The 13315-nt window shown below is 37.1% G+C and overlaps 1 protein-coding gene across 7 annotated transcripts in view; it reads right to left on the bottom strand.

Moving 5' to 3' along the window:
• LOC139130957 (liprin-alpha-1-like) overlaps positions 1 to 13315 on the bottom strand; it is a 197807-nt gene that overhangs the window by 38183 nt on the left and 146309 nt on the right. For all 7 annotated transcript variants that reach the window (XM_070696815.1, XM_070696850.1, XM_070696833.1 and 4 more), the window contains exons 3-4: positions 13011 to 13175; positions 12178 to 12252 (exon numbers count right to left, since the gene is read on the bottom strand). In XM_070696815.1, the coding sequence (XP_070552916.1) occupies positions 12178 to 12252; positions 13011 to 13175 (240 nt within the window). The remainder of the gene's footprint in view (positions 1 to 12177; positions 12253 to 13010; positions 13176 to 13315) is intronic.

Below are 13315 nucleotides of genomic sequence, written 5' to 3'. Positions count from 1 at the left end.
TTGGCAACATTCTTACGACATCGTCGGCAAGAGTTCCTGATGTATTTCATTGTGGAATATTCCTGTATCTATGACTACCAACTGTACAAATTTCTGAAGATTATGTCAAAATATTATCAATCCCCTTGGTTCGGAACAATTTAGCGCTGATGTTACACTTGAAAGTACAAAAATTGCTAATGTCAAAACTAAACTACATGGCCATGCTTTTCTCATATGTTGCCCCTCATTTCGTATCCACTTACAATAAACCCTTTAAATGCAGTCTTCTTCCAATGCGTTCTATATCTCATGTTTTATTTCGAAACCAAATAGCTTTTGTGTTGCTGGGTTTTTCTGTTAGTAAAATACACTTTTTGGTCTAACCCCCAAAATCACATCAAAGTGCCTCATATTTCACTTGTCACCACAGCCTGTATGTGCATAAGTTATTAACTCCATGTTACCTCCATGTTAACTCTGAGTGCTGTAATTTTCCTACCAAAATTTTTAGTGCATCATTTTAACAATTTTTATGAATTTTTCTGTAATGGTTTTGATTATTTTGGACCAAATGGACATCACATTACATGGACTACAGGTTTCCATCAAATTTTTGGCAAAAATCTGAAAAAATTTGACTTCGGTACATTAAATATAGGTGACAAAAAGTTGACTTTGGTGATAAAAGGGTTTCAAGGCCCGCTGAATTTTTAGTCCAAACTAAAACTCCTTTGCTTTTGATAAAATTGCATAATGTACATGATATGTTATCTTTACAAAGCTTACACTTCTTAAATCAACATACTTTAAAGAGACAAAAATTATGAAAATATTATCAAAAGTGTGAGCTATTGTCCCCAGCTCTACTAACTCACTGCCGCATTTATTCTTGATACCATGCAAGCTATTGTACGATGGAAATATTTGAATTTCTGCCTGTACATGTAGAGAGAAAACTTTCACGATCACAAACATTCTGCCTTGAAGACAAATGTGTGGCTTCTGTGCAGAGCAGGGTTTTAACCCGAAAGATGGAAAAGTACCTTATGATTGATAACGTCTGATTTACCTCAAGGGAACCGCCAATCCCAAATAAACTAGCTGTCAAATTGACAGAAGAAAACGAAAAGATCTTTCCATTTATCATATTGCAGTTCATTTTTTTTTCCGTCAGAAACAAAAATTACAGATCCAGGAACTGATTGGTGGCAAAGCATGAATATGTATTTATTGCGATGCCTGCATACTCGGAACAAGACGCACTGTCTCTGTGGGATAAAATACCAATTTATATCTTGGCTGGTCACCTGTGTTCCCGCGGCTCTCAGACGTTTTATTGCTGCGAGCTGAATGCATTTATTACAGGTTTCTCGGCCTCTCATCCTTCATTTTCTGCTAAAGCTCATTATTACACAGCTTTAATGGGTCATCTTCTTCACTTTCCCGACGCCTGGGGAACTTTTGCAATCGTTTTTTTTCGGATTAATAATAATATTGATTTTCTGCGTTCGCCCTCCCTCGCGTGCAAAAGAGGTCGGGGGAAAAAGCGAAACCTCACTTGGTCGCATGTACTGACCCTTGACTGTACTGTGCTCTCGACAACCATATTACAAACTCAGCAAAAACATTTTGTGAGTCAAAATATCGTTCTTAAGGAGTGAGTCTAGTGACAGAAACACCCAATGAGATATTATTTGATAAATTACTCATTCATTACGACGTCAGTGTTGAATGAGAGACAACAATTTTTAAACTTATTGGCCAAATTTATAGTTTCTATAGAAATTCATAAATAAAACACTTTTATGAAGAAAATCAGTGTTTCATGAAGGCTTTTATACATGAATTTCTCACTGGCATTCATGGTATACAGGAGAGTCATGCATATTTTTTGGACAGACTGGGGATAAAGACCAAGTGAAAACGTCATGCGATCTAATGCACACATTCAATCAGAAGTCCTGTCTACACGGATCAAAAACCAAACGTGGTATCAGTTACGTTTCAAAATCATCTTGAAAAGAGGCGGTGAAAAGAGGCGAGCCGATTCTAACAGCCGGCTTGGCCACATGTCTGCTAAAATACAAACACCGCAATGAAATTTACACATCTTCTGTCGCTGTAGGGAAAGTCTGGACAGGGAAACAGATCGTGCAAGTCAACAAAAGATTGTACAAATACTTGAGTCTAACATAGGGGTGACATTCAACTGGGGATTTTTGCCGGCTTAGCTGGAATACTTTCGATCAAGACAGCTGAAATGCTGAATTCAAATCTTGTGAAATCTGTTTGACTGAGAGATCATTGGCTGAGGGTTGTAACCCTGACCTCTGACCCTATGGCCGACAATGGTATTCGTTTACAGCACTGAAAAATCCCTGAGTGGCAGTATATCTTGGCTTGTGATAATAAAGACACGGTCATGATGTGAAATGGTGAATAATCTACAATAGCAAAAAGAGCAGAGATGCTCCCACATTGGCTCCTTGAGTGGATAAAATGTGCCGTGATAAATGCTGACGTAGAAACAGAAGTTGCTACACTTTTGCGTATAGTAATTTAGTAGCAGTGAGTGTACAACTGAGCAGGAACTATTGCTCAGTAACAATAATCTTAGTATCACGATTGATAACCACTACTTCTACTAGTCCTACAACATACTACGGAATACTCTGATAATATTATGCTACAACTCTCTGATGCTGATGTTTTTTGCTTCTGTATCACAACCATACTACTGGAACTACTTAAATTACTTTCTCTACTAACTCCTACTGCCACTGCTGACTATTGCTGCTATCACAACCAACGTTTCCTACTGGTATTGCTTCAACTACTTGCCCTACTAACCCTTACTACTGTTGACTATTGCTACTACCAAAACCAACCTTTACTACTGGTACTACTACTTGTCCTACCTACTACAACCACTGTTGACTACCGCTGCTATCATAGCTGATCACAGCTACTTTTAAAATACTCACTCATACAAATGCTGCACCCATCACAGCTCCTTGAAAACTGCATTGCTGTATCTTTACTCAGGGGGACCAATTGACACCCATTCTTTGCAACAATGCTGAATATTACATATTACCTTGCTATACCAGAGAGTAACCAAATTAAACTGCCCTTGTTGCCCCAGGAGGAAAGACAGACATGAATGCCATCTGTCGATTTTCATCACACAGACTTTGTAGCTTCACACTAAACAAAGATGTACATTCACGATGTATCTCACCACAAGGATATGCATACATACACAATCATAACAACATATACTTAGGACTGGTCAGTTTCTTCAGCCTGGGGGGGCCGGTGGATTCATGGGGGGGGTCACCTGTTTTTGACTTTGGTGATAGGGGGGTCACCATGTTTTTGAAATGCCCAATAGGGGGGGTCAGTGTGTTTTTGGAATTTCGACACAGGCTCATCATTGCCTAAAATGCATCGTGTCAGCCACAAATTTCATCCAGTTGCATTTTTCGGCGCGCCCTTCGGGCGCGTAACTTTAATAATCAGACATATTTTCAGCACGCCCAACTTTAAACATATCAGGCATACATATATCAGAGATATATGTATGTTCAATATTTTTCAGCGTGCTCTTCGAGCGCATTACTTTAATATAATATCAGACATTTTTCAGCACACCCTTCCTGTGCATTACTTTAATATACAAGACATATATATCAGAGATATCAGGTGTTTCATATTTTTCTCCGCGCCCTTCGGGCGCCATACTTTAATATATCAGAGATATATACCAGAGATATCTTGATGTTTGCTAAGTGAAAGTGTACTATTATGAAATCTCCATTTCATATGAAAGCATGACAAATTCCTGATACTTTTCTGTTCTCTCTATGAGAATTCAGTATGAGAAAGCAACATGCACAAATATCAATGTTACAAGAAAAGGTCATCTCAGACTCTGCACACATCAGATTTGGCTAAAATGCCTGTCTATGGCTCCTCAGGAGATTTAATTGGATGGCTGGCAAGTCTTTAACACCCATCAAAGTTTTTGATTCACTGCTTTTTCCTCTTTGATATTAATGATTGACATCCATTTCTGTACAACAGTTCAGGACATCTGGTTAAGGTGAAGGGCGACGAATTCGGACGCGCACACGCTTTAGAACGTTTCTGCGCAGATTTAACTCCAGCCTGCCGCAAATGGGTTATTTTGTAGCGCATGTATTTAACATCACCTGTCATTGTTGAAATTGCGCTTTTACCTAATTTTTTGACCCAGTGTCTTAGAAATGCATGTGACCTATAACCTTGTCATATTTTGACCCCCTAGGAAGCTGGTTTTTATTCAATATGAGCGAAAAATTAACATTTCTCTCCCATTTATATGGCGCAAATTACCCATTCACCTGGAGATATTGTAAAAAGTAGTGTGGTGACACCCTTTTATTAAAAGTGTAAACTAAATGGTATTATGTCAGGAGTTTATTCGCCAAGTTTGGTCAAAATGACACCATTCAAAACGACAGGAAGAACGTTCGAAAATTATATAGTGATATAATTTCGATATCGTCATTTTGTAATCGATACTTATGTTAAAATTCTTCACAAACATCATGAAAACTATACATTCGATAGAATATGGATCTTAAGTCTTGGTATTTATTAAAATTAACTCATTTGCTAAGCTTTTTATAATTGCTTTCTTTAGTTTAAGTGAATTATATCATTTTTATTTATTTCTAACGACGCCATTTTAACGTCCGTTTCCATGGAAACAAGCGTGGTGACCCCCATTTTTTATTTCATTTTTGCACTTGCACAACTTCCAAAAATATTTGTGCAAAGTTTCAAGAAAATGACACCACAAATTAATTTGGACGTAATTCGATTCGCAGTACTTCACCTTAAGCATAGAAAGTGTGAAATACATTCACAGCTCATCAAAATACAGCTCATTCCAAATGTACTGTATTCAAACTTTAAGATTGACACTTTGAAATTCCTATCTTACAACTGACATGCCAACAATTTCATTAAAACACTTAATGACTGTTAAAATATAAATGTATGTAAAATATAATATATTTATATATATTACACACATACAACACACACACACACACATACATATATATATATATATATATATATATATATATATATATATATATATATATATATATATATATATATATATATATATATATATATATATGTGTGTGTGTGTGTGTGTGTGTGTGTGTGTATTACAGTATTACCGGTATATTATTACATATTACAGTTGTCGCGTGCAGGGGGGGGGGTCACCCTGTTTTCAAACTTTGGAATAGGGGGGGTCACCCTGTTTTCAAAATTTGGAATAGGGGGGTCAGCCACTTTTTGACGTCGGCAAAAAATAATCCACCGGCCCCCCCCAGGCCGAAGAAACTGACCAGTCCCTTACACACATAGGTACTTGCGTACTTACACCCATACATGCATACACACACAATCATAACAACACAACCACTGGGTAAACAGTTACATGGGAATTCCCAGATGTATTGAGTATTCCATGGAGTATGTTCCAGCATACAAGGAGGGCTCTTCTCATTGCTGCCCTACAAGACTCAGGTCAGAGGTCAACGATGGACAACATCACGTCAGATCAGATTACCCAGCATTCATCAAGCAATACAGCACTACCATGGTTATTTGATCTCTTGTAATATCTAAAGCTGGTTCAGACTTACAGGTTAACTACTGCACATCAGGAAACGCAATACCTTCACAATTCTAAGTTTGCATGTCCTACGGGTTTGAACACTATTTGGAATCTCTTCCCGAATCTCTTCCCCGTAAGATGGAAGGCTTTCCATGGAACGTCAAATCTCAAATTTCTTTGCGTAGAAATAATGGAACTATCAGGAAATCTGATACTTTTCTGAGGTTTCCCTCCGTCTTTGGAGGATAATTTGGAAAGGGAAGTTACCATGGTTACAAAGCAGACATCATCACGTGACTTGACATTTCTTAAGGCTTTTTCAAGAGTCATTTTTATTTCATAAGATCTCATTTTTCATGGAACATGCTGAATAGCTGGTTTTCTGACATCCTTTTCAATCATGCTTGAAGACACAATGCAGATCTACCGGTACCAACAACCCTATCTTGTCATCATTTACGTATCTTGAGAGGAGCTATGGTATTTTGAAACCTCATCAAACACACGTACGATTTTCTCATGAAGGTTTGCTTTCATAACTTTTTATTCCAGCCTTCCTTTCTTCAAAGATAACAAGCAAAATGACAAACTCATGACATGTATACAACCCAAGGTGGCTGACGGTGCAATCATCTGTAGATATTAACCAACAATATTCTAACTGAAACTTAAAATAGTAAATCAGCTTAAAAGAAATCATTACATTTCCTCCTGTGATAATACTACCAGCCTAAAATACTTCCAAATTGAAAATGTTATTATATTGTTTTTTATCTTTATTGTTTCACATATATCATCTTGTGACATTTCCATACAATCTGACCTCTGAAATGTCATTCTAAATTTACTTTCACCGTTACATGATAGCATTAAATCAACAGAATCCATGTAATTTACATATTTGACCCTCTGCACATTATTTGCATAAATCTGCCACAATTTGTATGGAATCTTTTCAAATCTGTCACAATTTGCATGTAATTTACATAAATCTGCCTAATTCGTTTTTTTCAGCTTCGTCGTCTGACATCTTTGTTATTATTCATTTAAACAGAATAAATCCTTCATTCCAAATGCTTCCGTGCTGTCTAACAAACCCCTGATAATATAAATAACCTTTGAGTTGTTTTTTTTAAAAGTCCTGACTGGTTCTTGAGCAAAGTTTCCGCTTCGGAAAAGTGTGTGTGGCAAGAGCAAACAGCATTAAACTGCTTAAGAAATCTGCTAAGCACGTCAAAAATTGCCAAAAGCAATGAACTGCCACTGTAAATTATGCAGGCAGCAAAAGATATCCATGCAGTCAACACACAGTCACTATTATTATGTCCAAAAGCCCTAAAGGAACTGCATTAATTCGGCCTATATTCACCAACACTGGCTAGTCATACTTTAATGATTCAATCCCACAACTGTGTTCTCCCAGTCTTCAACAATTATGACTCACTTCTCTCAGGCATTTTTTAAAGAATTTTTAAGGATGCAATAAACCAAGACAGATGAATGCGGACAGCAAGCACTTAGTCTCCAAATCTATCTTAACATTCACTGATTTACTTATATCTTTTATGGCCTCGTTTCCCACTGTATTCTAGTTAATGTACAATAAACTTGGACATTGATAATCACTGAAACAGACATGCGGCATACTGGTAGAACACTTGTCTTTATTTGAATCATGTCCAAGGAAGCGGTAGTCCAGGAAAGGTCAGATTTTGAGCAGTTTCCAAATTTCTTGACATGATCAGGCCATCTGATCTAGCCCTAGATAATTTTGAAGAATTGATTTTAATTCCTGTCCTTTTCATATAAATTTATGGTCTTTTCACAATCTTTACTTCCTGAGGGAGTGACGGCCAGGAGGCAGCCCTGGCAACAGCTTTACACGTACTTGATGTGTAGGCAATAGTAACTGCCTGCCAATACAACATGCAGGACCCGGAAAACATTTCTTAAAGACACACACGTATCTCATGCTGTTTGACTTGGTCATGTTTTCCGTACCCTCAAATATCTCTTTCACTACAAAATGATGATAAGAAACTGTAAAACAGTACAACGCTCAAACATTGAACCCAGAAAACATTCATTATTTTGTGTTTTGTTGGTCAAAAGTGTTGAAAATTTGCTACTTTATCTGATCACAAAGTGAATTTACCGTCTTTGCTTATTTACAAATTATCACTTTATCCTCATGTCAAAGAATGTTCAGAAAACATCAGATCAACAGATAACTATTATTTCTGTGTTTTCCTTGTACTCATTAATGCTGTCAGCTCTAAATACTTGTTTTTTACTTACAACTGCATGGCAATGACAAATACTTGAGTTAGCCAGTCTGAAAGAAGCAGTGGTGTTTCAATCTTGGATGTATGAATATCAAAGTGCGGATTTGTAGTACCCAATCACTTTAGCTGTTTTTGTTTCCGGAAATTTCAAACAGTGATTGAAGATTTGTGTTTGTCTTTTAACAACTGGGAAATCCTCTGTTGTTTGTTTAGGATCCTGTGCAAAAAACCCTAAGTGGTCACCTTAAACATTTGGCATTCGTGCAAACTCAAACTGTGGCAGAATTAACGGCTGAAGTGTGCACATCTGCCCGACATGAAACTTCATTATTGAATGATCCCCTTGTTGATTATATTTGCAATCTTGTGACAGACGACACTGAAGTATGCTCTCTTGTCAGTGTTACACATCGATTTCAAGTCCTGTCACTCATGGGAGACAACCAATATGCTGAAGATTTATATGGTTTGGCAGACAGAGCTGATACCATCTTTCAATTAGGCACTCATTATATGTTTCCATAGAGATACCTTTTCTACGGGACGGCCATTTTGGATTGAGACTTTCATACCATTGAAGAGCATAAAATAGTGTAAAATATCTTTTCCCTTCCAAGTTTTAAGGTTGTTGAGGTGGGGACAGCGTCACTGACAGGCTGGAAATTTGCTGAGAATGTGAAATGCTCAAAATCTCTGCCAAATCAAAGTGTGAAAAAAATTTAGCTGCCATGACTGATCATTGCCTGTCCTGTATTAGCAAGACTGGGCCATTCACTTCATTATCATACACTGGAAAAAGTGCAAGTTACAACAGTAAACCATAGCCCCAATATGCAGAAAGACTTAACAAAAAAAGATAACTTGTGTCCAAACATCAGAGGGTGGTCGTAAACTATCGTTCTTTTTCAGAGATGCCTGGGCTTGCTTAAGTATGATTATTATAACAACTGCCTACCAATAAAATGCAAAAACGAGTGGGTATTCATCTGTGACCCTGCAGAACAATCCTGGGGCATTATGCCATGTACTCTGAAAACTCAAACCATATTTAATATAATTAGAACAATTTCACTGGAGGCTATTTGCGTCTCAGTCACGAAATGCAGCTCTATTAGGGCTCTGCGTTACTTCCTGACTTGCAGCCAATTTTGATTGTGCATGCGATTTTTGTTTTTCTGAGATACATTTTTGGGGGCAGAGAATTTGTTAAACGAACAGAAAACCATTCATCTAGAGAAAATGTCTGCTACATATTCTGACTTGACTTTCAGACTAATTGTCTTGCTACCGATATCATCAATTACCTAAAACTGCATGTTGGACACAGATCTTATACTGGCATGTTTAATTGGTAATACACGACTACGATAAACCTTACAGATTTCATGTATGAACATCTGCATTTCACTGTGCGCAATGTGAAGGGTTTTCACTCATCTAAAAAAATTTTTTGAGTAGGACTGCATTGAAAATTTACTCACTCGTAATATGTATGTAATCTTTGAGTCAAAGGTATGCAGTGGTATGACAAAATGACTTTAATGAGCAACTACGCGATATGGATATGGAAATTACTTAATGTCTGAATATGGGTTAATTCCAAATACTGAATCTCATCCAAATTATCAAGACATCCGTGTAATGAGGTTAAACTCATCAAGGCATTCGCTGATATTCACTGCAGTCATCCTTACAAATCAAGAAAAGGGAGTAAAATTGTTGAATAACTGCTACACGTAGTCTGAGAGCAGTTGGCATTCTGTATAGCATTTCGTGGCATATGTTAACAACCATTTTGGGCAGGATGATGGATCGGAATTTACATATAATAATCCCCATAATATCTTGGCTTTTTTTTATGTCATGACCGAGACAACAAACAAAAATATAAGCTCTTTTTGGTATTTATATTCATACCAAATATGAGCTAATGACATTTTGCTTGAATCATGTTTGGTTAAAACTTATCAAAGCTAAAAAATTCTTTTCAGTTTTTTCCTAATCTGAGCTTATGAACTTTCACAAAAATATTACCAAAACGTAAATGTGATATATAAGTCACAGATTACAAGCCTTGCGAATGGAACTGAAACTATACAAGGGCAATTTAAAATCTCATAACTCCATTAGGTTGTCAATCTTAGGCTGTCAACGTGATATTACCGCGTCCGTCTGGAGAAAATCGGAGCAGACTGTCAATTCACAACATTTATACACGCCGACTACATTTGACAATTGATTGGCAGAAACATATTGTAGCTAGACTGCTTAACTTGTAGAAACTGTCACTTAATATAGAACAGCCGCCGTGAATGCAGAATAGCGCCTGAATTTGGAGATCCCAGGTGGGCATTCACCTTATCATGCAAATTTTGGTTCTTATTAAAAAACCACCGCGATTCTAACTGATTAAAGTGAAACAGAGCTGTCCCAGAAGATCCACACAAACGGCGCGTGGGAATTCTCTCGTCATCCTGCCCAGACGCCACCTGTTTCTGTTTTTCACGTCAAGACAATAAAAAAAAACAAATCTGTCTGCTCAATCTTGAATTTCACAGTGTTTATGAAGCTAGAGAAAGTAATTTGTCCGGCTTTGTCAGAAAGATGATGAATTCCGGTCCTGAATTCATAAGAAGATGATGTATAGCGAAATATCAAAAAATTGATGTTTGCAGAGGACGGCCAAGAGAACCAGTATCTGAGAAGAACTAATCACGTGCAAAGGATGACTTCCCATCTAATCTGTCTTTATTAGCTTTGAGTCAGTGAAAAGGAAATTACGATACACCTGTTCCCACACACAAGAGTTTACACAGACCGGTGTCGGCCATTGAATATTTCTTCAATATAGCTACCTTCTTTTTTTCTTCAAATGTCACCGTTCTTGTACCAACAGCATCACCTTTCAATGGCCGCTAATTTGCAATCTCATTCCCTCTATTCTGTTACTCCCTTTCCTTCTCAAAGACCGTAAATGTCACTGAACAAGTCAGTTGTTCTATTCTAGGTGCATAGAATACCTTTTTCTGAATGCAGCATGCATAGGACAGAAGATACACACAAGCCCTGTTATTTTTTTATGCGAGACGTTTATGTTTCTACGCCAAGATGGATATTTTTTTTTTGTCCCGTGAAAATGAGACGATGACGAAAACCATGCACTGTGACTTTTCCAAATGTTGTGATTTGATTAGAGAAGTACCAATACCGACAGGGTTAATCAAATGTACCTTTGTGTTAAGCTCTGGAGAAATTACTCTGATTGAAAGAAAAACACAACACACAGAAAAGATTACTGACCAAATCTAATATTTCTCTTCTGCCTATTTTTCGGTCATATACGAGTACCGGCAATGATTGCTTTATAGCCAATTTTTTAGGATCCTTTTACGGACACGTTGTAAAATAAACCATGCTCCTAAAACACAGTCTCTTCTCATTTTTTGCTCTGCAATCGGCTTTTTACTGCCAAGAATCACATTTGCCGGGCATGTGACAAGATTAACCCCTTCAAAACCAGAAACTTCTGTGAAATAAAATCACAAACGAATTTTCTAAGTCGCAACCTGACTTCTAGCCATCTACATTGATGAAAATAATTAAATTATAATCCATACCAAACCACAATATACATAATGAGGTTGGCAGAGTTGGCAGACTTCTGCTATGGGCTGGAAGATTTTTGTTACAACAAAATCCTATGATGTTGTATTTAAATCAAACTTTCACTAAAACAGGCATATTTTGACTATATACGATACACACATTTCTGTGGTTATTTCTATTTTGACACCAGCACGGCCTCCTGTTCTTTGAAGATTAAAGGATAGTTACTAGATATTACCTCGAAAACATTTTGCAGACTATAGCTTTACATCAAAACATAAAATTTCATTTCAAATCAATTACATCTATCAAGTGAAAACACAATATACTATGATGACTAGCAACAGATTGTAATTATTATCATCATAGTATGCAAAGTTGACAGAAATTTCAGGCAACGGCAGGCTACAGATGGAATAAATTACATAAAATTTAGACAGCTGTATAGTGTTAGCAGAGCTTACAGGGCTGGACATTGCATGGAATCAATTTGTATAGATACCCCTGACACATCCGATGGCCTGGATGAATTACCCTGGAAAGATTTGTCCACTGGCAGTAAAATTCTACCGTCTCTGTTTGTAATACTTGCTCCTATTAGTTAGATGAATGTCAACTTACCTCTTGATTGGTTACTGCTAAATCATCTTCTAACGTAGCGACCCGTTCTAATGCTACTCTAAGTCTCTCCCTTACCTTGAATGGAAATGGTGATAAATTAGTACAGTTCTTTGATCGGGCAAAAGATTTGACACAGCATAGTAATTCTCATTCAAAGAGTAATATCTGATTTTTTCTGTGAACTTCAAAACAGGGTTAAGAAGTGAAATTTTTGAACATATATTCTGGCAAGTTTTTGCTAGGCTGTAGCACATTGAAATTTGTTATGACACCTATGACCTGCAGGGCTACTCTATACGGTCATGCATGAAATACAAAAAAGTGTGAATTACAACATAACTTTCTACTATCTGTGTTTGAAGAATAATTCGTTGACTATTGATGAAAACTCTCTTGTAGAAAATGTAGACATTGATTCAAAGTATGCACCGAAATGGTGAATATCATTAAAGCAAGAAATACAAACTTTACTCAAAATCTGTACGCTCACTTGACATTCCTTAATGTAAATTACATGTATCTGAATACTGGTTCCAACTATGTGACAGCCAAATATAAGTTCTGTTTTGGTCACATGACCTCCAGTGTCATCACTACACGATTTCTGCACAGCTTTTGTGTCCACAGATCAAGGACTGTCATTGATGCCACTTTGACCCCCACCAAATGGTGTTAAGACAATATGTCTGGCACCTTCAAACAACACAATATCCCTTCAATTCTCATCTCTCCTTGAGTAAGAAGCGTCTGATTGACAGCTCTGTTGTATTTCTCGATTCTGTGATAACAGATCCAGAGCTGGGCTGTAAACTGTTACACGGAAACACACTTACTTTTTCGTCTAATGCCTTGTGGTGTTCAAACAGTGATTTCAACGCTTTCAAGACTTCTACTTCACTGGACACTCCAGCCGGTGACGACGCCTGCCGCTTGACTACAGTCATTCTTAGCGATCGCTCATGTCGTGACACAAGGCACTCTAAATGTTCTAGCAATAACTGCAATTGAAAGAAACATACGCTTAAATTAGGAGTAAAATGGCGGGATTAACCCTTTGAGTGCCACAATTTTTTCCCACCAAAATTTTAGTACAACATTTTACCAGTTTTTGCGAATTTTTCTGTAATTTTTTGGATAA

The sequence above is a fragment of the Ptychodera flava genome, chromosome 1 (assembly GCF_041260155.1).
Source record: "Ptychodera flava strain L36383 chromosome 1, AS_Pfla_20210202, whole genome shotgun sequence".
Classification (NCBI taxonomy): Eukaryota; Metazoa; Hemichordata; class Enteropneusta; family Ptychoderidae; genus Ptychodera; species Ptychodera flava.
Note: the sequence above shows the minus strand (reverse complement) of the source record. Positions and strands in the feature narration are given on the sequence as shown.